This window comes from Misgurnus anguillicaudatus, chromosome 11 (genome assembly GCF_027580225.2).
Source record: "Misgurnus anguillicaudatus chromosome 11, ASM2758022v2, whole genome shotgun sequence".
Classification (NCBI taxonomy): Eukaryota; Metazoa; Chordata; class Actinopteri; order Cypriniformes; family Cobitidae; genus Misgurnus; species Misgurnus anguillicaudatus.
In genome coordinates this window covers 28,594,717-28,615,597 of record NC_073347.2, presented here as the reverse complement: position 1 = coordinate 28,615,597, position 20,881 = coordinate 28,594,717, and the positions used below count along the sequence as shown (strand labels likewise).

General features: G+C 35.8%; 1 protein-coding gene across 2 annotated transcripts in view; it reads right to left on the bottom strand.

Moving 5' to 3' along the window:
• The window catches only part of LOC129416602 (gamma-aminobutyric acid receptor subunit pi), a 38,876-nt gene that overhangs the window by 14,673 nt on the left and 3,322 nt on the right, over nt 1-20,881 (bottom strand). Inside the window, exons 2-3 of one of the 2 annotated variants that reach the window (XM_055170937.2) lie at nt 11,920-12,000; nt 410-522 (exon numbers count right to left, since the gene is read on the bottom strand). In XM_055170937.2, the coding sequence (XP_055026912.1) occupies nt 410-522; nt 11,920-11,963 (157 nt within the window). In that variant the 5' untranslated portion in view covers nt 11,964-12,000. The remainder of the gene's footprint in view (nt 1-409; nt 523-11,919; nt 12,001-20,881) is intronic. The other variant, XM_055170938.2, reaches the window with a different exon arrangement.

The following is a 20,881-nucleotide window of genomic DNA, read 5'->3' as shown; positions in this document are numbered from 1 at the left end:
CCATCATTTATCAAAATATCTTCTTCATCATTTATCACAATATTTCCATAATATTTGTTTTCCAACTATGAAAGTCAATGGTTACAATCAGCTGTGTGCTTACCATCATTTATCAAAATATTTACAGATTTAAATCAACATGAGGATGAGAAAATTATGACAGAATATTCTTTTTTGGGTGAACTAACCCTTTAATCAAAATTGGAGAGAAATTGTACAAACCATTTCAAAAAATTTGTAGTGTTAATGTGGAGTATTAACTGAGCGTAAGTCCATCTGTTCCCAAGTGAAAACGTGCTGTCAGCCTGCACACAGACACAACTCCCACATCAAGTATTTACTTATAATCTCCTGTGAGCGTGTGAACATTCATAGCATATGAATGTGTGTTTTATTTATGTTTTCTTACTGTCAAAGAAAGGCCTGAGGTATTTGTTGTATCCTTTCATAAGCTTCTGGATAGTCGGAGGAAGAATCTCTCCATCTTTCACCTCAGCGCTGAGCAGAGCGTTTAGCAAAATCCTATGGAGGAAAAGAAAAGACACATGAAGAAAGTAAACCCGGTTCCAGCACATTTCCTCGGTACGAGCTCGGGCAGAATCTAATTATTTCATGACAGATCGCTGATGAACATCTTTCAGGCTAAGAGACGCACTGATAACAGAACGGTTTTGAGATCCCCATCATCTTTAAACCGGAGAAAAAATAGAGAAGCTTATTTCCATAATTGAATTACTTTGATCTGTCAGTATGGAGGACTTGAATGTCCCATCACAGTTTGAGTTTTATCACTGCCTTGTTTTTGCTCAATTTTTCTAGCCCTTCCCCCCAAACAACTGATCTGATATACAGTTTAACTAAAAGTCTGTTTATGATGCAATGAATGAGTGTTTCATACAGTAAATAAAGTAATAAAAGACAAAAGACTATAAATTAAAACATTATAGTCTGCTAAAGTGACCGGACAATTGTATACAGTATATAAACGTTCATACCATAACAGCATCAAATGGCAAACTAAAAATTAAAGGATTAGTCAATTTTCTCAAAAAAAATCCAGATAATTTATTTACAACCATGTCATCCAAAATGTTGATGTCTTTCTTTGTTCAGTCGAGAAGAAATTATGTTTTTTGAGGAAAACATTCCAGGATTTTTCTCATTTTAATGGACTTTAATGGACCCCAACACTTAACAGTTTTAATGCAGTTTAAAATTGCAGTTTCAAAGGACTCTAAACGATCCCAAACGAGACATAAGGGTCTTATCTGGCGAAACGATTGTCATTTTGGGCAAGAAAAATTAAAAATATGCGCTTTTAAACCACAACTTTTTGTCTTCCTCCAGATGTTTGACGCGATATCGCGACCTCACGTAATACGTCATCACGTCAAGAGGTCACGGATGACGTATGCGAAACTACACCCCAGTGATTACAAGTGTGAAGAAAGAGGACCGTTCCGACGTTGTTGTATGTCAAATGATACTAATTAATGTCTTTGTGTCAGTATATTGTTTAAAATGGTCCGCAAATGTGCGTTTCATATATGTTACACCTTTCGACGTAATTACGCAATTACGTGAGGTTGCGCTGGCACGTCACACACGGAGGAAGACGAGAAGATGTGGTTTAAAAGTGCATATTTTTTAATTTTTCTTGCTAAAAATGACAATCGTTTCGCTAGATAAGACCCTTATGCCTAGCTTGAGATCGTGTGGGGTCCATTAAAATTAGAAAAATCCTGGAATGTTTTCCTCAAAAAACATTATTTCTTCTCGACTGAACAAAGAAAGACATCAACATTTTGGATGACATGGTGGTGAGTAAATTATCTGGATTTTTTTTTTTAGAAAATGGACTAATCATTTAACAAAATTTAGCAAAAGAAATTAATATACCATACTGCACAATATACTTATTGTACAGTATATTGTTTATCTGTATCATCCTTTACCATCTCTCATTTGATATACTACAGCACATTTCCATGTGGTTGCCTTTCCTAATACAGTATTCCCTGTGGCTCTGAGCAGGTGACATGTTCCTGTGCTTATGGATGAACGGTTTGGATCGCTCTTTCTACTCTCCGCTCAGTGTTTTGGCTGTGGGATTGGATGTAAATACTGAACTAAAAGCTGGACTGAAGCTGAGGCTCTACCAACATAAACACACATTGTTATATACAATTACACCTCTGGATAATTCTGCATTTATGAACAAAACATTCATGTATTCATGCATCCGTCTGTCCACCAAAAGTAATAGTATGGCCTATTACAGTTATTTTTCATATCCCTTGAAAGTTTTAAAGTTAGAAACTAATATTACAGATAAGACGGTTAACAGATAAGATGGTCTATTAAATAAGATTCTCTAACTAATAGTGTGCTGTGGTACTGTAAATCTTCAGTCTCAGAAGTCTCTCAAGGGTGACAGCTATAAAATTAAATTATTTAAATTTCCTGTAACACAAATAAAAAATAACATTTCCTAAATGCATTTAGACAGCTAAAATGAGTTATTATGGCATGGATGTGAATTTTTGTGCTTGTGGGCTGTAGACACAGATATTATTTGGTACACTTTCAGACATTACAGCGCTTACTTTCGTCTATTTTGTCACTATACTCACTGATATGATTCAGCTGTCACTTTAAGACAGGGGTCTCAAACTCAAATTGGCTTGGGGCCATTTCTAAGACAGACCTTTCATCGGGGGGCCGCAAAGCTATTTTAACGTTAAAAAAGTACTATATTTCTGTTAATGTCATGTTTATTTTCTATTATTTAATGTATAATAATGCTTGAAAATATATAAGCAGTGGTTTTATCTTTTTAATATACATTATTTTATAAAAGTAAGTAAATCTTTTCTTAACCTTATATAACTAAGACCTATTAAAACCTTGCACTAAACTAACAAATTTAATTTCTGTATAGATTTATAAACTATTATAAAAAAGTACCACCAGTAAGTGTTTCTGTTTTGATTTAATTTGGATTGTTTTCAGTCATAGTATTGACTTCATTGTGTTCTTTGTTATTTCAGTTTTAATGAATTTTCTAATTATGTGGAAAAATAAGTGAAAGTGATCCTAAAACTTTTGAATGGGAAGTCAATGTTACATAAGCTAGTTGGACAGAAAAAAAATAATAAAATTGCTCTATGTGTAATTGAATAGTAAGCTACATAATAATATATTATACTTCATTATATATAGCAGTATACATACTTTTATCTTCTGTACATTTCTCCTCATCTTTTCTCTTTCCTTAACCTGGGCACTTTGATGGCTCTTTTCTTATCTGTAGTTTAAAATGTGTTGCAGTACACATACGGCTCTGCCTCCATATGCGGTGTCTCCATTAGAAGCTGTGACTTGATGTGAACTAACCCCACCGCAGCTCGATTTTCTCTGAGTAACAGCTGAGTATCCACCCGGAAGTAACGAATCTTTTCTGGACAAACACTAAAAAATCCCGACCAGATTAACTGATCGCATGGTGACAACAGTATGATTGACGCGAGGTTCACTTGAGGAATTAAAATCCGATCACGCATTCCGTTATCACATCACGGAGCACGCGTTTCATGGCCGCGTAGCAACGGGTGACGCGACCCACGCCACAGAGCGCAACTTCCGCTCCCGAGCACTTTGGAAAGTAATGCTTTGACTCGTTTTAACGCGTTGTTAGACGCGACATGTGAACGAACACTTAAACGTTTAAATCAAAAATCAAATGAATATAAAACAAAGGGAATAAAAATCTTTCTGCGGGCCAGATTATGTTATATTTTTTAAAAGGTGACGCGGGCCGCACAGAGGGGGAGGGCAGGCCGCAAATGACCCGCGGGCCGGGAGTTTGAGACCACTGCTTTAAGACTTCCGGATTATGGTGGATTACCGTCCATTCAGGGGTGTACAGCACCTTTTGATAGTTTCTCTGCTAAAATCATCATCTCTGCTAAATCTGACACCGAAAGCTAATGTAAAATATATGTAGCTGCGTTATTTATCTAATTTTGTAAGTCTGAACATAACTGATCTGTATCACACAGGCAGACACAGTTACATAATCCATCAAGGAGACCTATTATGCAAAATTCACTTTTACATTTTGAATGCAGTTGTGTGTCTGCAGTGTGTGTAAATAAACACCTGACAATTACATTAAAACAACAGCCTGAGAAAAAGACTTGTACTTTGACTATTGGTTTACATTATTTCTGGCCTGGCTAAAAAAGCCAAAAGACATGCAACGTCAACAAACACTTGACTAATAAGCAAGTAATCTCCTTAAAAGCAATATGCATTAATAAATCCTTATACATTTTGAAGTGTGACAGTTTTGTCAATAATATAAAGGTTGTATATCACATCATTTACATTTACATACGCATCTTGAGTGTTTTTGAGCAGAATAAAGTAAAAAGACTAATTTCTTTCAAATTAGAAATTAGGATTTAATTGTATTTATGTTTAAGAGATACTGCAGTTTCCTGCTATTGCTCAAGTGGAAGGGGAGTTTACCATAAAAACCCCACACATCAGCCTACACGTTCATACTGTTTTCAATACTATATAAACATTTCCTGTATTTTTTGGATGTACTCCCAAGAGACTGAGAAACAATTATATATGATCACAATAACATTGCAAAAACAACAAATATAATTGTGGCCTAAGACTTATGCAAGGTACTGTATATTTTTATTATTATTTATTTATTTATTTTGCTACTTTACCTAAACTGAGGAGCAAGTCTTAACGCTTTTCGGACTGTATGTGCATTCAGCCTGATAATGTATGTTCTGTATACAGTCCTGCAGTTGGCCAAAAACAATATGTCACCTCCAATAACACATATCTTTATGACAAACAGCCATGGTGGCTCCACAAGGCAGTGACTGACAGCTAAAGTCTAACATCTGTTTAATACAAGCTCAAGATGGTGAAAATTTGGTAGGCAAACCATAGATGTGAGTAAGAGAGCTGGGACATGATTTTGTGTGACCTACTTATACACAAGATCCAAACAGATAAGATTTTCTATTGTATTTTGTCCTAACAAACACCAACACCCAGCGATTGTTGGGTTTGTTAAATTACATCTAATGTGGAGAGTGTACTCATTTACACAGACAGTATCTTACATCCAGAGATTATATACTACTATTCTCAATAAATATTTTCGTTTTTTATCAAATCTAAGTGTGGAACAATAAAATCTCTTGCGACTCTGTATAAAGGAAACAATAACTGCTTAAATGGGTTTTTGTGGAAGCTTGGCCACACTGACGGATCATTATAGGAGTGGATATGGAAGGAAATGTATGGGAGAGTTCAAGCATACAGTGAAAATGTTTGGTTCCAAAACGCAATAAATCCATTTTGACAAATTTCGGTAAAAACATGTTGCGTTGACTTTGAGTAAAATAATGTAAAGTTCTTCATAAGATCCCCTGGGGTCAATGTGTTACCACCACAGGTTTATCAATGCCATTAAAGTAATATTTTGTTTTTGTTTGTTTGTTGATCATGAAGTACAAAGTAGATGAGGAAAACTAAGATTGCGTGTACTCAACGTGCCACCATTGTTTTTTTACATTGCGTGGAATGGTGCGCTGTAATTTGTGGAGCGGATTTATTGCATTCTGTGGAAAAGGGGGAGTGGCGTTTATTGCGTTTTGGGAAAAAAGGGAGAAAAGATGACAGAATAACACGGCGGATATTGGATTTTGCGTAAAATTAAGAATTTACTTTGAAATACTAACCTGATATAATACTGATTCTGGCAGTAACTCATTTTTTTTCTAAAATGGCATTTATTGCGTTTTGGAACCAAACTCTTTAAATATTCTCTATTCATTAAATCAGCAATAACAGTCTCCTTCTCGTGTCAGGAAACACTCATTACTGCATCAAACACAGAAAATAACAGCCCTGCACTTTTCACACATACTGCGGTTTTTTATTTAAATGTGAGCATCTTTTACAGTAAGTGGAGTAAATATTTTTGTGCTTCCCGGGAAGCTGAATTTGGCTGTGAGTGGGAACGAGTGCTTTCTTATTTTTCAAGTATTGAGTAATGCAAACATAAAAAAATAACAATGGTTATTTAACAATGGTTATTTATTTATTTTATTAATTTGATTATTGTTGAATTTCCATCAGACATACAGTAGGGGTGAGCAGGGCACAAACTAATGCAGGGTTAATGGTAACACTTTACATATTTATACAGGGCCGAGCAATCTGTGCTTTGGTCTTTTTCTCTTATTGTCAGAAGATGATCTCCTGTGAATTTGTAAAAAGTTTTGATGTGTTTTGGTTAAGAGTGTTTTGAAGGCATGGGAGTACATTTCTTCATCTAATGTTTTTTTCTGATTTCTGAGTTGGGTGTGTAAGTCACCAAATCCAACCTTATATTATTTTAATCACTGTCTTGTTACCTACAACATAACACTATTTTGAAACATGTCAGCAACTTCTAGTAACTCCTAGCTGGGATTGAAAACATTTTTACACAGCAGGGTTAGTTGTAATACAGTTTTACAATTAAGCCTCAGGTATACAATGATACTGAAATGAAAACTAAATACTATTAATCAAAATGATAACTTTTAATGCAATATCAATGGAAATATTTCACAATTACTATTATTTTTTTGTTTAAATTGTGCAGCCCTTTAAAAAACTATTTATTTGCATTAATGCATTATACAAGGATTGTTAGATGAAGGATCGTGCATGGATGAATGTGTGGATATCTATCTATTATAGGCACATATACGTATAAACAACATCCACCTTTAAGACAGTATTTTATTGAATGATTTCTGTTTAAACTGCATTTTCTAGCAGGTGTTACATCAAACCCTCACTTTGTTACAATAAACCCCACCTATGGGGTAAATTGGGGTAACGTTTGCACTCCTGGCACTTTCGGTGTAATTGTACGATAACGGTAGGTCCCACAAACAAACTTTAAGTGTTAATTTGTTGCAGAGATGTGTGTGTTGGTTTGGGAAAAAAATATTAATCTTAACTTAAATATTTTTTGAATGATAGAGCCAAAGCCAAAAAACTTTGTGCCCTGCCCTCCCCTACATATGAAATAAAATTTTCTGTTACTGTGATATAAAATAACTCAACACTGATTTATGATAATAATATGCTCACTCCTAAAAGCAACATTAGCTCAAAAACACGTTGTTGCATTAGCTGGACTCAATGTCACTACTCAGTTTCTTCTTTTGATAATGATGACCATGAGCAAACTAAAACCAATTGCTGTCAATAATGAGTTTCATCTATCTCACCCATAACCGGCTGCTCTGTTTACCTGGCAGATTATAGTGAACCATCAGAATCATAAAACAATGGCTTTGTTTCTCTGTTATGAGCTCAATTAACAGATTTATTAGAAAAAAACCTAGCAGAATGTCAAGATCTCTGTTCTCACAGAAAAAAAAACATAACAAGCCTGTTCAGCCTTTACAGCATCCAGCTGTAAGCAAAATCTATTTAAAACACATCACAGGAAAAAATAATCACGTGAATAAATGAGAAATAACTATTTTAAGCTACATTTCTAGAGTCCATTAGACCATTCCTGGGGAAAAGTTGCTATGGCAACTGCTCAGACTTTAAAAGTTTTCAAATGGAACAAAAATAGTTGCTCACACATTCAAGGGTAAAACACAAAAGCAGTTTGGATACGACTGATAAAAGCTCAGAGAAAATATAAACTCTGATGTATTAAAGCTTACCAGGCAAAAATAACCCATATAATGTGCTCATATTGAGGTTATTTCTGTGTTAAATAACTAAGGTTTACTGTACATGGAAGGACGGACCCAGACAGTATTACCTTTACAAATACAGTTTTACTGGCACTTTACTGGTAAATTGCAGTTAAGAGATCATGGGCCCTATTTTAACCATCTAAGCGCATGGTCTACTCTAAAGCATACGGCGCACAGTCTAAAAAGGTGTGTCCGAATCCACTTTTGCTAATTTAATGACGGCGAAAATGGTTTGTGCGCCTAGCACACAGTCTAAAAGGGTTGTTCCTATTCTCGTAATGAGTAATGTGTGTGTTTTGGGCGTAACATGCAATAAACCAATGAGAGTCTTCCATCCCCTTTAAAAGCCAGTTGCGCTCGCGCTAGGGCTGGGCGATTAATCGAAATCGAACCGCAATCCCGATGTGAAACATTGCGATTAGTAAATCGCGAAAGGATGCGATATGATGCGATTTGTGAAATATGCAGAGAGGCTTTGTGACAGTCTAACCAATTGAGCGAGCGCAAGTATGTCTGTGCTTTCTCCGTGAGAGGCACGTCAGCCAAAACAGCGCTTCTCCTAAACTGACAAGGGGTTTCAATTTAAAGCATGCGCACAGCCTGTGTCTCTTAATGCTTGTTAAATACTCACGCCGGGTTCCGCATCGCAAGACTTTTCGCGCGCGCCTTCCACAACAGACAAGGTGTTTAAACTTGAAGCACACGCGCACCCTGTCTCTCTATGCTTATTAAATACTCCCGCCTGTCTCCGCAAGTCCGCATCGCAAGACTTCACGCCCGCGTCTCCCAAAACGGATGATGCGTTAAAACTTTATACACACACGCCCAACAATGCTTACAAGCCCGGCTCCTTATTTAAAACAAACTAAAATACCATTTAACTGGGTTGCTAATGTCACTTGAATGAAATGACATGACATTGAACGCATTTGGATTTTATATTCATTTTAAAATTCCCAAATGTAGCTATTTAATATTTTCATAGTTATGAAGTTGAGTATTAGTTCTTTGTTTACAAAAAACAAACATGCATACAAATCTTTCCGGTAAAACTCAGTCACCCATTTAAATATTTTAACTTGTTGTTAAAGTTGCAGCTATAATGAACCCACGTATTTAAATACTGTTACAGCTAAAGAGCTAAAGACCATTTTACATTTCATACAATAAGAAGTGTTAATTATATTCTTAATTTGTTTGTTTTTGTTTCCTTATTTTCACACACAAAAAAACGGTTAAATCACCAGACCCATAAGCAGTATCAGTAAGATTTAACCATCTAAAGAGGCAGATGCACATTGCATCTGCTACAAAATTTAATCGCAAATCGAATCGCTATCGCAATTCCCGGCAGAAAATGCGCAATTAGATATTTTCCCTAAATTGCACAGCCCTAGCTCGCGCCATGCCGATTCCCTATTTAGATGGTGGAAATTGTAAACTTAAAAACTAAATGGAGGAAGACCACCAGTTTCAGATTGATGTTACAACATTTGTGTTGTTTTTATTTGTATTGAAATTGTTATTTTTTGTATTAAAACCTTTTGTTCTCTTTAAAAGTTGCTTTTTTAGTCATGGAAGTAAAAATAGCAGGCTTTATATTTTTGTAAATGTATGGATAGCCTACATGATCAGTGTATTCTCAAAGAATAATTTACAAACATGCCAGAAAAGGTTTGTACTCTAAAAATACTTTATTTGTAACAAACGGGAGATAAATAATTTGCAAACGTGTGGAGAGATGAAACATTTCAGCACTCGGACAGCGCCGTGAGGGTTTTGAAAAGCATTAATTAAAACAGGTTCTCATCTCACCATATCCACAGGTACAAAGTCATCATATACAATAAATCCGTGGGGTAGCATTAAAAAAAAATGCAATATTAACACAAAAAAAATCTGCTTACTTACCAGGCTACAGTTGAAGCAGCTCTTTATGCCTTCTAAAATCCTGTAAACTGTCCTCAATTATGTCCAAGAGAGACAATAATAATCTTTCACATTTTAATCCTTTAATTTTTCATGTAAAAACGTTTGTGTGCTGCTGCTGCTGCATGAAAAAAGCAAATGCGAGTTGTCGTCCCGTTTATAGGTGCATATTACTAACTAGAGCCCGACCAATATGCATTTTTTTTGGGGGGCAGATACAAATATTAGGGGGTAAAAAAAGACTGATAACGATATATCGGCCGATATTCTTTATCTGTATATTATAGTACAGTACACTTATACTACAGTTTATTATACTACAGTACTGTAGAATAAACTATATACATTAACAGAATATACTATATATAAATAAATAAAAAAATTTGCAATGACCACTCACAAATGTGGTGATTAAACACTTAAAATTACATGATAAAGATATATAACATGGGCAAGTGTGTTTAACAAGTTAACAATAACTTAAATCATTGGCAGTTTTGAAGAGAATAACGTTATATTGGAGTTGTGTTGAAAAGGAAACTTATGGAGTCATTGTTTATTAACCTTACCGTAAGTTATGTAATGTAATGTAATTCACAAATTAGTTAGCAACTTACCCGTTAAGAAGACAATGCTTGACTGACAACATACTGATGTAGGCTAATGTTTAATGTACTGTACTGCACAACATTTTTTGATGCGAACCCCACAGTGTTCTGCCGGGAATTTAGTTGCCTCAAAAAATAGCAACACACCAACAATGCGCCTGAACACACCTTGTTTTCAGACCAGAGTGCCTATGGGCGCACAAATGGGCACAAATGCATTTGCTATTTAAACGTGACACTGGACTGAAACTAGCAATAAACAATTGCATCGTGCTTTGCGCTACATTGCGCCAGGTGTATAATAGGGCCCCATGTGTGAACTGGGCCATTTTTTTAATCCTGGTAAAGTGGTCTTACCAGTTTGTTGGTAAAATCCAATAGGGGTCTGATTAAAATGCTAACATACAGGCAAACATGTCAGACGTACTGAGAGACTCTTCAGCTTCCTCCAAAGTTCAATCAGTCTAAAACACGACAACTGATCAAAATATCATGACAGTACCCTAACAATCACATTCAATACCCCAACATTGTGGCTGTGAGTTTTGCAAGGACCAAAACCCCTCACATTTCCTTTTATTCATGTAAAATATATTTCCCATTATTGTGGATGAGTGGGACTGAAAGGTTTATGACACATGACAGTGTGACCACAATGTATTGCATCATGCTCAACTGACATTACATAAAAATGTGAGCACACATGTGTGTCAGTGACAGAGATGCATGTGTGTAAATTTTTTTTGGACTGTGTTTATGTTTAATGTAAATGTCACAGTTGGACTGTTTTGAGTGAATCAGACTGTGAAATTAGTCAGAAAACATCCAATCATTCTCTCCGTGTGTCCTCAGCAGGAATCTCTGGTTGTGATTGGCTGTCTGCATCAGTTTATGATGTGATGGGGATTGCCCTGTTTGCCAGCAGACTGCTGGATTCAGTCACGATCTTTATGCCATCACAAAGAGGAAAACGCATTTCCAGAGATCACTGGTTCTTGGCATCCATCTGAAGTTGGCTGCCAACTTTCTTTCCATCTATCCATATTACTATACACCAAACTGGCAATTTGAACACCATTAATGATGTCTGTCCTCTTATCAATAATTTCCTTCATCCATTCGTATTCACAAACATTTCATTAAAGAAACAGTTCGCCACATGATTTGCTAACCGCCATGCTGCTTAACAGTGTGATATTTTTCGATATTCTCGGTGGAACTCAAAAGAAGGTCTTTAGGAGTTGACATGCTCATTTCTATTCAATAAGAGTCAAAAGGGCACTATCAAGCCTGCTGTATATCTCAAATCTCATTCTTGCAGAAAAATAAAAAAGGGTTTGGAAAAACAAATGTGAATGAATGGCATTTTTGCATATACTAAAGTAGTTAAACATTAGCCTGTTTAAGAAACCTTAACACTTTCCCTGCCATTGACGAGTTAACTCGTCAATTAAGAGTAAACGCTTGCCTGCCAATGACAAGTTTTTCCAGTAATCCGAATTTCCACTATTATCCACCAGACAGCCCTCTTAAAATGATCCAATGAGTTTAATACACTGAATTCCTCTTACCTGCTGATGAAGAGGAGGGTAAATAAAAAGCTGAAGCTCGTCATGTTGAGAGGATGAGAGCTGCGATCTGGTGAGGTCTATCTGAAGAAGAACAGAAGCAGGTCATTAGAAGCGCACACAGTATGAGCAAAAGCATTTTTATAGTGAATATTTTGACTATAGTCCTTTAATCTACTTCATTTTACTGAACAGACCACTAACACATCGAGACAGAATTAGAATGCAGTACAGGACTTTACTGTGTGTGATATGACGGCTTTAAAAACCACCTCACATATGTTATCCCCTCCCTCCGGTAGCCATCAGAGATCTTTTTCGGTGTCACACACACCGTGTTGTAGGACCTATTCGCTTGACTTGTCATTTACCCTTGAGGCACATTTATGCAGTGAAATCCACACTCATAATGTAACGTCGACCACAGGACACTTTTTGAACACCATCCTGAACAATACCAACTACAGCAAACACTGTAATGACTCGCTCACAAACACAGCACATCCAATCACTGCCAGTAAAAAGGAAATCTGTTTTCTGACTTTGAAGTCTCTCTCGTTGTTATTCGAAAGTGTTGCTGTGGGTTGAAAGCAAGCAGAAAACCTTTAGTAATATTAGAAATCCAGATGGCTTATTTAAAAGAGTAACTGTGCGTGCACACAGCCAGAGCCCACCAGTAGACACTGTGTCGGTAGTCTCTTTCAATGAGGTCGTTAGGAGGCGTTCTTAATTAGGTTGTCCTATTAGCCAAGGACTAACTGTCTTCTAAGTAAATTACGAAAGACAGATGATGAGAAGTCACTATCATTGATTGTAGCTCGTCATTTGCATAAAGTTGAGCTGTTCTCAACTTTGTCGCATAGCTGGACACACCCACTTTCTGTTGCCAACGGTTGCCATCGCTCGTGTCACTTAAATTATCGCAAAAATTAAGCTCTGTGTTACACGTTAAAGGAACAGTATGTAGGATTGTGGCCAAAACTGGTATTGCAATCACAAAACTTGTGGCTAAAACTGGTACTGCAATCACACAACTGGTGGCCAATACACAAAATGACAACATAAATATCAGTTGAGGGCTGCAACTCAACTTTTAAAATGACAATATCCTGGCCAGACCACTGTTGTCAGTGATATAAGTATTTGAAATGAACGTGATTTCTTAATGTCTAGTGACCTATCAGGGCCATTTTATGATTAATTGATAAAAAAATTTTACATACTGTTCCTTTAAGTCCAACAAGTTAGTCTTCACAGATAAACACAACTTTTATGACTTTTGAAGTCAAAATTCGGCTTTTATACGGCTCAATGCAAATAATTTCTTATACTGGCCCGATTGAGCCAGTGGTACACTTGCCCTTGCAAAAAAATTTCACTAGCCCCACCAAAAAAGGTTTCAGAGTTACAAGATAATAATTCAAAAGTCAAATATAATTGTATAAATATAGTTTTTTGTCATCATTTTAAATGTAAACTTTAATAGGGAATGTTAATGTACGTCACTGCAGTGTTGCATTATGGGACCTGGGCGCCATGTTTAGAGGCACCGCCAACCACTATGCCATTTAATTGTGCGTGTGTTAATATAAAACTAGGTAAAATTTAAGAAAAACAGAAGAAATCGAGAAGTTGAAAGAAAAAGAGAAGGGACCCTATTGGGAGAAACTAAATGCTTCTGCCAAAAAACTTTATTTGGACAAATAAACAACATAGAACCATATGATTTAGCAGCCCAAGACTGGATTACGGATCCAGACGCACCTCCGCTTACATATCTGGTCAATTAACTGTTATCTTGTTTTGCAGGACTTTATTTACACTTTGCAGGAGTTTAAGAGCTATAAATCCCTTCAAGCTTATAGTAAGATGACACTTCTTCTTTTGGAGTCTTATGACGGTTGGCAAACCAGCTACTGACAATGTGTAAATACCTACGTAATGATTCTATAAACAAATTTCTCCGTTGTAAGTTATTCTGTGCGATGAATCAACACATGTTCATAAGATAGTTCTGTTTTCCCTTACGAAAAAGAAGTATACTTCAAGTTCATTTTATTAAGTATACTTAAGTAATGTTGGCGTATAGTTTTAAGTATACTTTATGTAGTAAGTGTACTAACATTTATGTTCTAGTAGTATACTTGTAAGTGTACTGCTTGAATACCGCTTGGGACTAAATTGGCCCACTTTTAGTATATAAAAGTATACTTCTAAGTGTTCTATAAGTGTAAGAGTAGTCAACTTTAAGTGTACAACTAGTGCACAATTAGTTCTTCATTTGTACTGCAAGTGAACTCATGAGTATACTAGTAGTTTTCTAGACTTATACTTCAAGTGTACATGCAAATGTTCTAGTGTACTCTTAGTAAACTAGTAGGTTACTAATTTTGTGCTGCAGGTATACTTCCAAGTGTTCTTTTAATTTATTTTTAGTTAACTAGTAGTTTACTAGTCATATACTTCAAGTGTACATGCAAGTGTTCTGTTAGTGTACTCTTAGTAAACTAGTAGGTTACTAATTTTGTGCTGCAGGTATACTTCCAAGTGTTCTTTTAATATACTTTTAGTTATCTAGTAGTTTAGTAGGCATATACTGAAAGTGTACATGCAAGTGTTCTGTTAGTGTACTCTTAGTAAATTAGTAGGTTACTAATTTTGTGCTGCAGGTATACTTCCAAGTGTTCTTTTAATATACTTTTAGTTATCTAGTAGTTTACTAGTCATATACTTCAAGTGTACATGCAAGTGTTCTGTTAGTGTACTCTTAGTAAACTAGTAGGTTACTTATTGTATACTGCTTGTGTAACAAAGCACTTTGACACTGAGGATCCATCTGCAGGTTTTTATTAAACACACTCATATTCCAACAGGCAAAGTCAAACAACAACAAACACACCAATGTAGGGCAGGCAAATCTCTTAGTCATGAAACAGGCAAAAGGGTCAGAGCAGTCAACAAACATACTCATAAAACCAGGTAAAACAGATAAAGATCAATAAATACAGATCGGTATGCAGGCAGGCAAACCGCTCAGCAATGACAGCCGGTACAAATCAAGATTTGCACTGACTGAATGTTTCCAGAGAGTTTATATAGGCTGTCCAATGAGCTTCAGGTGGCAGAGTAATCAGTCCAGGTATGCGGGATTATGGGAAATGGAGTCCAGAACGAAAGTTAATTTTCAGGGGATTCAGCCATATATATATAGATACATATACAACCTCAAATCAGAGGTCCCAAAAGTTGGGACACTGTAGAAATTTTGAATAAAAAAGGAATGGAATAATTTATAAATCTCATAAACTTATATTTTATTCACAATAGAATATAGATAACATATCAAATATTGAAAGTGAGACATTTTGAAATGTCATGCCAAATATTGGCTCAATTTGGATTTTATGAGAGCTACACATTCCAAAAAAGTTGGGACAGGTAGCAATAAGAGGCCGGAAAAGCCAAATGTACATATAAGGAACAGCTGGAGGAGGACCAATGTTTGGAATGTTGTCCTATTCTTGTCTAATACAGACTTCTAGTTGCTCCACTGTCTTAGGTCTTCTTTGTTGCATCTTCCTCTTTATGATGCACCAAATATTTTCTATGGGTGAAAGATCTGGACTGCAGGCTGGCCATTTCAGTACTCAGATCCTTCTTCTACGCAGTCTTGATGTTGTAATTGATGCAGTATGTGGTCTGGCATTGTCATGTTGGAAAATGCAAGGTCTTCCCTGAAAGAGACGACGTCTGAATGGGAGCATATGTGGTTATAGAACTTGGATAAACCTTTCAGCATTAATGGTGTCTTTCCAGATGTGTAAGCTGCCCATGCCACACGCACTCATGCAACACCATACCATCAGAAATGCAGGCTTCTGAACTGAGCGCTAATAACAACTTGGGTTGTCATTGTCCTCTTTAGTCCGGATGAAATGGCGTCCCAGTTTTCCAAAAAGAACTTCAAATTTTGATTCGTTGGACCACAGAACAGTTTTCCACTTTGCCAAAGTCCATTTTAAATGAGCCTTGCCCAGGGAAAACGCCTGTGCTTCTGTATCATGTATAGATATGGCTTCTTTTTTGACCTATAGCGTTTTAGCTGGCAACGGCGAATGGCACAGTGGATTGTGTCCACTGACAATGTTTTCTGGAGCCCATGTTATGATTTCCATTACAGTAGCATTCCTGTATGTGATGCAGTGCCGTCCCGAAGATCCAAAATGATCCAATATTTGGCATTTTTTTATGTATTAATTTTGTTTGATTAGCTCACTGATAGCATACGAAAGACTTAGCTTCAAATTGAAAGTACAATTAAAAGGTATATGTCAAGTATAAAAATTAATACACAGGAACATTGTATTGTATATATAGTGCAATGTATATATATTTATAGTATGATGTTAAGTTCACTTAAAGTAGTAAACTACTAGTTAACTAAAAGTATAGTAAAAGAATACTTGCAAGTATACCTGCAGCACACAATTAGTAACTTACTAGTTTACTAAGAGTACACTAACAGAACACTTGCATGTACACTTTCAGTATGACTGGTACACTACTACTTAACTAAAAGTATAGTAAAAGAATACTTGCAAGTATACCTGCAGCACACAATTAGTAACTTACTAGTTTAATAAGAGTACACTAACAGAACAATTGCATGTAAACTTTCAGTATGACTAGTACACTACTAGTTAACTAAAAGTATAGTAAAAGAATACTTGCAAGTATACCTGCAGCACACAATTAGTAACTTACTAGTTTAAAAAGAGTACACTAACAGAACAATTGCATGTTCACTTTCAGTATGAGTACTAGTTAACTAAAAGTATAGTAAAAGAATACTTGCAAGTATACCTGCAGCACTAAATTAATAACCTACTAGTTAACACTAAAGATTCTCCATAAAGATAATATACATTTGTACACTACATATACTTTCAAAATGTACTTAAAATATACTGTTTCTAAAGGATGCTAAATAATGTATTTTATAAATATGCTGTTAGTGCATTATTATAATGATAACTTTAACAGATAACTTTAACAGTATACCTAAAGTAAACTTTAAAATAAGTTCAAATTATTATACTTTAAAAATTGCACAGAACTTTATCTCCAAGTATATTTTTTTAAGTATACTTTTAGAAAATATACTAAATAATAATTATTTTGAAATATGTTAAAAGTTTAATTGTAAGCAAATATGTTGTAAGCATAGTACTTTCAATATATTCAAATATGATACATTTCTTTCTAAGTATATTTGTAACGTACTATTGCAAAGTTAAATATACTTGAAATACAATAAAGTATATGTATTTTTCACCAGGGCTAATCATATGGCTTTTTGCAGCTTTCTTGATGTACTTTCGTTGTTGCATTTTTACTTTATAATTTTAAGTATATGTCAGTAAACAAGTATAGGCCAAATATAATTAGACATTTCAGTCAGTATAGGTCAAGTATACTTTAGTACAATTTAAGTGTATTTCTGAGAAGTACCTAAAGAACATTTTAGAGAAGTACATAAAAAGTAAACTGAAAGTATACTTTCTGATTTTAAGTTTAAAAGAAGAATACTTATAGCACACTTCAATAAACTTCTTTTTCGTAAGGGTTGGCCAAGTTATTAAAACAAACAAAATGCTAAATGTTCAGCTAAGGTTATGTTATTTAAATAGTCACAAGCAGTGGGTTTGAGCAGTTGCATTTAATAAAAAAATATTTGTTACAATCGTCAAAATTGTCTAAATATTCATTTTTATAACCCATGTGGTTAGGGTGATCAGAAATGAACGAATCAATCAATCAATCCATCAATAACTTACATTTACAAGTTAGTTTGACAGTGTTAGCATAAAAACAAGACAATTTAAGTGGTTCTGCTTTTATTAATCACAAATTACTGAATGACTGAAAATGCAGCGAACACACTCTCACTGATGCAGGGATTTGTCACATCACCGGTCCTGTCACAGATGCCGCTCTGCTGTGCAGCATGCGACGATTGAGTTCAGCTAAAGGCGGGCAAGAACGCTTGCTGTTTTTTGTTTCCTATAAAGAGCAGCTCACATGGTGTCTCCTGCATCTGATATGCTATCTTTTGACTTGCTGTAGCTAGCTAAATTAGGTTGACTCACAGCACTCGACGCGTTTGTTTTTTTCCCCCACTTGACAAGTCGAGCAGATGTGACATAGGGGTGTGGCAGCATTGACGATTCCTTTTTTTAATTCGAAGTTCGAGATTGTGACTTAATTTCGATCGATTTCGATTTAAAATCAAAATCGTGACACCCTTAGTCTCAATGAAAGAAAGAAAGATACCAACTATCTGATGTATTAATTTGATAGCTCAATATACCCACAGTACAGGATCAATCCCTGAGGCATGACCTCAATTTAAAAACCATTACCTTCAGTGACTGCTGTCTTTATAAAGTGTATCTCAACATAGAAAATGAGAGATGTAATGAAGCTGAACACATAAATACATAAGTTGGCATACTTTGCATATCATCTGTTTTAAAGAAGCAGATGAATTAATCTACTGATAACATAAGAATAATGTAATTTGTGTGTAGACACAAGAGACAATGAAATATTACAGTAATACAGGGTGATGTAAGATAATTAATTGCAGATATTGAGAATTGTATTAGTAAAATGTAAACCTAACTGCTGCTTCCTGTATAATGGAGCATTAATGAGTGAATTTCTTCTAACCAAAATTCAATGTAAAAACAGCACAAAAATCCTGTTATGTTGTTGCTCTTGGTCTCGGTCATACATTAATCAGACCTAGTGTGTCTGTTTCTGTCTCTAAAGAAATTTGTACCAGATTATGGTTGCTGCCTCTGCAAACTGGATAGGAACTGTGTTCCACTTAACATGAAAAGGGCTGTAAGGGAAAAAAAGTGTTAGATTCTGAGTCAAATCACAATGAATGATATAAAATCCTGTCTTTTGCTTTTCATCATCCTATTGTGTTTGAGTTTCCTTCGTTTCTATCTTGTGTTCCTAATCCTAATTGTTGTCTTTAAGATAATTCAAAAAGACTGGTCAGACTAGTTCTTAAGACAAAGTGCCCTATTTTAACAATCTAAGCGCATGGTCTGAATCGCATGTGTCCAAATCCATTTTTGCTAGTTTAATGATGGAAAAAAAAACGGTCGGCGTGCCCAGCACATGATGGTCCAAAAGGGTATTCTCTCAATGAGCCATGGGTGTGTTTTGGGCTTAACGTGCAATAAACTAATCAGAGTCCCATCTCCCATTCCCTTTAAAAGCCAGTTGCGCTCGCACCAGATTCACTATTTTCATGGAGGAATTTGCAGGAGTAAAGACTGAACTCTTCTGAATAGAGGAAACATATCACTATCCATTATGATGACGTACGCATTTTTATCTTTATGTACACAATAATAATCTTTTACATTGCATTGTATCCTTTAGTTTTTATATTTGGCATGTTTGTGTGCTGCTGCTTTGAATGTAATAAGCTGAGTGTACACACTTTGTGCACTTGCCTATAGGCACATAATACAAAAGTGTCTTTAAAGGTGGGGTGCATGATCTCTGAAAGCCAATGTTGTTATTTGAAATCACCTAAACAAACACGCCCCTACCCCAATATAATCTGGACCTTCTTTTGATAGACCCCCCCCCCCACACATATGCAACCCAGGCAACGATGTTGGTTTGTAGACACGTCCCTTACTGCTGATTGGCTACAAGTGTGTTTTGGTACTCGGCCCGACTCCCTTTTTCAAAGTGTTTTTCAAAAATCATGCACCACAGCTTTAAATAAACTTTAGACTAGATTTTTGTTGGAGAATGGCGCAATCGTTTTTAGTCGCCTCAAAATACAAGCCAACAATGCACCTGAAGTTAAACACACCTCATTTTCAGACCAGCATGCCCATGGGCGAACATGCGCAAGTGCATTTGCTATTTAACAGTGTGGCACTGGACGTGAAAATTATATGTGCATTCACACCAGACACGGAAGAGGTGGCAAGTGCGAGTGATTTACATGTTAAGTCAATGCAAAGACGCGAATAGGCATCCTGCGGCGTGGTTTGTACGAATTGTGAATTCCACGCAAATTGAGCGTTGCTGCGGGAAACGGTGAGTTAAACATTCTGAACTTTGGCGGATATTCGTGCGCATTTCCACGTAAATGTCTCGAATGACCAGAATTTCACGCGTGAATGAAGCGATTAAACTCAAAATGTTCAAGTGTCCAACTTACGCGCGAGTAGCGTGTTTTTGCCGCCTCTACCGCAGCTGGTGTGAACGCAGGGTAAGACTGAAACTAGTAAGAAACACTTGCGATGCACCTGCCGTCACATTGCGCCGGGTGTAAGACAGGGCCTATGCATATTATTGGCGTTTGAAGTTACCAAGATTACTCCCAAACTAATTTCACCACCCATTTCTATATTACAACAATTAAACTATATCAAGTTACCATCAAATAAATATCTCCCTGAACTCACTAAACAACTAGAATCTACAGATAAGAGCTGCACTATTACTAGGGCTGCAAAATATATCAAAATATAGTAGAAGTGCATATGACAATCGCAATAGCTGAAAAAATATTTCCATAGGTTATGTATTGTCAAGGTGTTATCGAAGAGACTGGCACACGAATGAGTGCTTGTCATGTTTGCAAGATGATCAATGAGTAGAAAGAATGTAAAACGTATGTTTGTTATATAATTTTCAGTTATTAACAAATTCTAATGAGTTAAAATTGATGTTACAAACTAAAAGCACTATCTTTTAGTATATTTTATTTAGCATATTTCTATGCAAATTTCTAACTAGCAAGTTATAGCATATTACATTTTTCTTCAATACTGTGCAGCCCTATAGTATATTACACATACAGAACTGCACCGATTTCGGATCCCATGATGCATCTGCACCGGGGATCACATCAGTTTTAATC